Here is a 2,861-nt window from a genome sequence, read left to right as displayed (position 1 = left end):
TATATATATATATATATATATATATATATATATATTTCATTCAGCCTGCAGCTGGCTTGTTGATAGGCATGTCTAGCTCAGCTCCGGTTTTTTTTTTTGCATGGATTTTACAGACGTCTTCTATGAAAAATGTGGAAAAAGAAAAAGGAGACAAGAAGAAAATTAAAGGAAACCTGGATATCATGTGCCGGATTACTGAAAGATAATAACTTATATATTCATTTGGAGCGAACCCTCACTAAACTTTTCTTTACCCTTGGCCCAAGGGGCTCTACTTGCTTTCTTACCATGTTGTTGGGTACAGTTGTGCAACATCCAAAAATGCATGTATATACCCATCTCCATCTCGATGAATAATACATATCAAAATTTCTCTTATTATGTGGTGTAACATCCAAAATAAGGTCATTGCAACAAAATCAACTTGATGTTGGAACGTCTAGTTAGACTTAGAACTACTACAACATCAATGAATCATTGAAAATCAAACGTCCAAACATCAGAAATCTCATATGCTGGAACATCACAAAACTTGGAAGATAGAATGTTAGGGCAGGGATGCTCATATATTACAAAATTGAATTAGGTCAAAGTTATAGTTGTGCTAAATGTCTTTGATTCTATGCATGCATGTGTATATAAAAGGGCTAGTGCTTTTTTTTTTGGTGAGAAGGGCATCACTGGCAGTGATATCCGAGACTATTGTTTGCAGGTTTTGTAGAAGTGGATATATGTAATCGAAAGTAGAAATGGTACAATGCAAATAAATTTACGACTAATGTAGCACATTATTGTTGTTCAGTTTGGTGGATGAGTTGATCCGTAGAAGGTGTAGTTGTAGGCTCTGGCGCGCGATTTGGACGGCGCTGATCCTCTTGGTCACCAGTTGGGATGACAATGTAGTCGCTGTCATCGAAGCCCATACCCTTTCTAGTTGTGGGGAAGATGATGAACACGAAGCTGGACATGACTGCCATCCCCAGCGGCAAGTTCTTGAGCAGCTGCCGGGTGTCATCGCTGGCTTTTGGGAAGAAACAGTTCTGCAGCCCCACGTCGCTGCCGGCGATGGTGAGGAAGACGACCGCGGTGAAGAAGGCGTGAACCCAGTCCATGGTCTTGAGGCGCCGCTCCTCGAGTGCAGAACTGCCGAACAGCGCTTTTTGGTCCTTGTTGGACATGCCAATGATGTGGAGGGTACTCGGCAGAGCCACGCCTTTGTGGACCTTGCCCGTCTTTGGGTCCGGGATGCAGTCAGTGAAGGAGGAGAAGATGCAGGTGGCGCCGAGGAAGGTGACGAGCCCAACGGTGAGCCAATAGTTGGAATGGTAGCATTTGCCCTGGTTGGTGAAGCTCGCAGCCAGCGTCTGGAACGCCAGCACCGGGCCCGTTGGCAGCCGCTGCAACAGGTTCGCCGTTGACGTAATCGCCCTGTCAGCAGCCGCCGGCTTCTCCCCATCACTAGGCCCATCTCCATTCTTCTCTTGCTCAGTAGCAGGAGGACTGCTGTTGTCGAGTCTGATGCCCTTCCTTGTGGTCGGGAAGATCATGAACAAGAAGCTGGTCATGACCGCCATGCCCAGCGGCAGGTTCCTGAGCCACTGCCGGGTGTCATCAGTGGCGGCGGGGAAGAAGCAGTTCTGGAGCCCCACGTCGCTGCCGGCGATGGTGAGGAACACGACCAGGGACAGGAACGCGTGAACCCAGTCGACGGTCTTGAGGCCACGCTTCTCGAGCTCGGGCTTGAGATCTTTGAACACCACTTTCTCCTCCTTCTCGCTCATGTTGAGGATGTTGAGGCGTCCAGGTATGGCCACGCCGTAGTAGACCTTGCCCTGGAAGACAAGGCTGTCCGTGAAGGAGAAGAAGATGCAGGTGGCGCTGAGGACGGTGACCAGCCCCACGGTGAGCCACATGTTGGAGTGGTAGCAGTTGCCCTGGTTGGTGAAGGTCGCCGCCAGCGCCTGGAACGCCAGCACCGCGCCTGCCGGAAGCTGCTGCAGCAGGTTCTTGGAGGATGTGCGGGCGGTGGTGACCACCGTTTGCTGCCCCGCTGCTGCCATATTTGTTGTTTTGCATTGGATTGATGACCCTTTCGCATTCTGCCTGATTTAGCTGTGTGTATATGTAGTTGTAGGCGAGGCCGTAGGTGAAGCATCATACGAACAGAACAGGGCATAGAGTGCAGCCGCTGAGCTAGTGGAGGATGCTGGATGCTCCCAAAAAGAGCTGAACAGATGCAAACTACTCTAGTTGACGAGAGACGATGGCTTGTCCGCATGTATTTTCTTTTTTTTTATTCACTACTAAACTCCGCATCCCAAGATGAGGGCACTTGGGCAGAGAGAGAGCTAGGATAAGAAAGGAATTGTAAGAGAGGAGAGAACAAGTAAAAACATATGAACAATTACTCTGCTTCAGCATTCATCAGATATTACTCTGCCTCTCGACTTCCTCTGCTGTTCTGTTCTTCCAGTTCTATTCTATATGCTTACACAAACATGCCCCTACGATTGCAAAGGAACAAGAGGCGTATAATTTATTAGGCAGTGCTCTTGCCAATACTAACAAACTAGCATTTTTGTTGGATTTGGTCAGAATAGGTGTCCAATGCTCAGAATAAATGCTAGTAAAACAAGCATTAGTCTCGTATTGAGAAATTTATAAGAGATTGACTCAACTTAAATTGGTAACTATTGTGTGCACCAATTATAAGTTTGTAGTTCCCAAACGCACCAGCATGCCATGATGCAATTGGGCTCCTGTATAAATTTCACTACTACCAAAAACATTTTCAGACCTCCATCCAAGTGTCACTGTTAATTGTCACTGATCTTGAAACCAGGACGTGCAACTCAACATCT

At 47.3% G+C, this 2,861-nt stretch overlaps 1 protein-coding gene across 1 annotated transcript; it reads right to left on the bottom strand.

Annotated features, from left to right (window-relative positions):
- Positions 1-788: 788 nt before the first annotated feature.
- Positions 789-2,060, bottom strand: LOC136481164 (protein DMP3-like). Its single transcript, XM_066478520.1, has 3 exons — positions 1,756-2,060; positions 1,460-1,468; positions 789-1,143 (listed from the first exon to the last, which is right to left on the bottom strand). The coding sequence occupies exons 1-3, from the start codon at positions 2,058-2,060 to the stop codon at positions 789-791; spliced, it is 669 nt and encodes a 222-aa protein (XP_066334617.1).
- Between the last annotated feature and the right edge of the window lie 801 nt (positions 2,061-2,861).

Source organism: Miscanthus floridulus, chromosome 9 (genome assembly GCF_019320115.1).
Source record: "Miscanthus floridulus cultivar M001 chromosome 9, ASM1932011v1, whole genome shotgun sequence".
NCBI classification, from domain to species: Eukaryota; Viridiplantae; Streptophyta; class Magnoliopsida; order Poales; family Poaceae; genus Miscanthus; species Miscanthus floridulus.
This window is presented reverse-complemented; position numbering and strand designations above follow the sequence as displayed.

Bases quoted from the DNA above. Each gene is read 5' to 3' on its own strand.
- LOC136481164 (XM_066478520.1), bottom strand. From the start codon at position 2,060: ATGGCAGCAGCGGGGCAGCAAACGGTGGTCACCACCGCCCGCACATCC.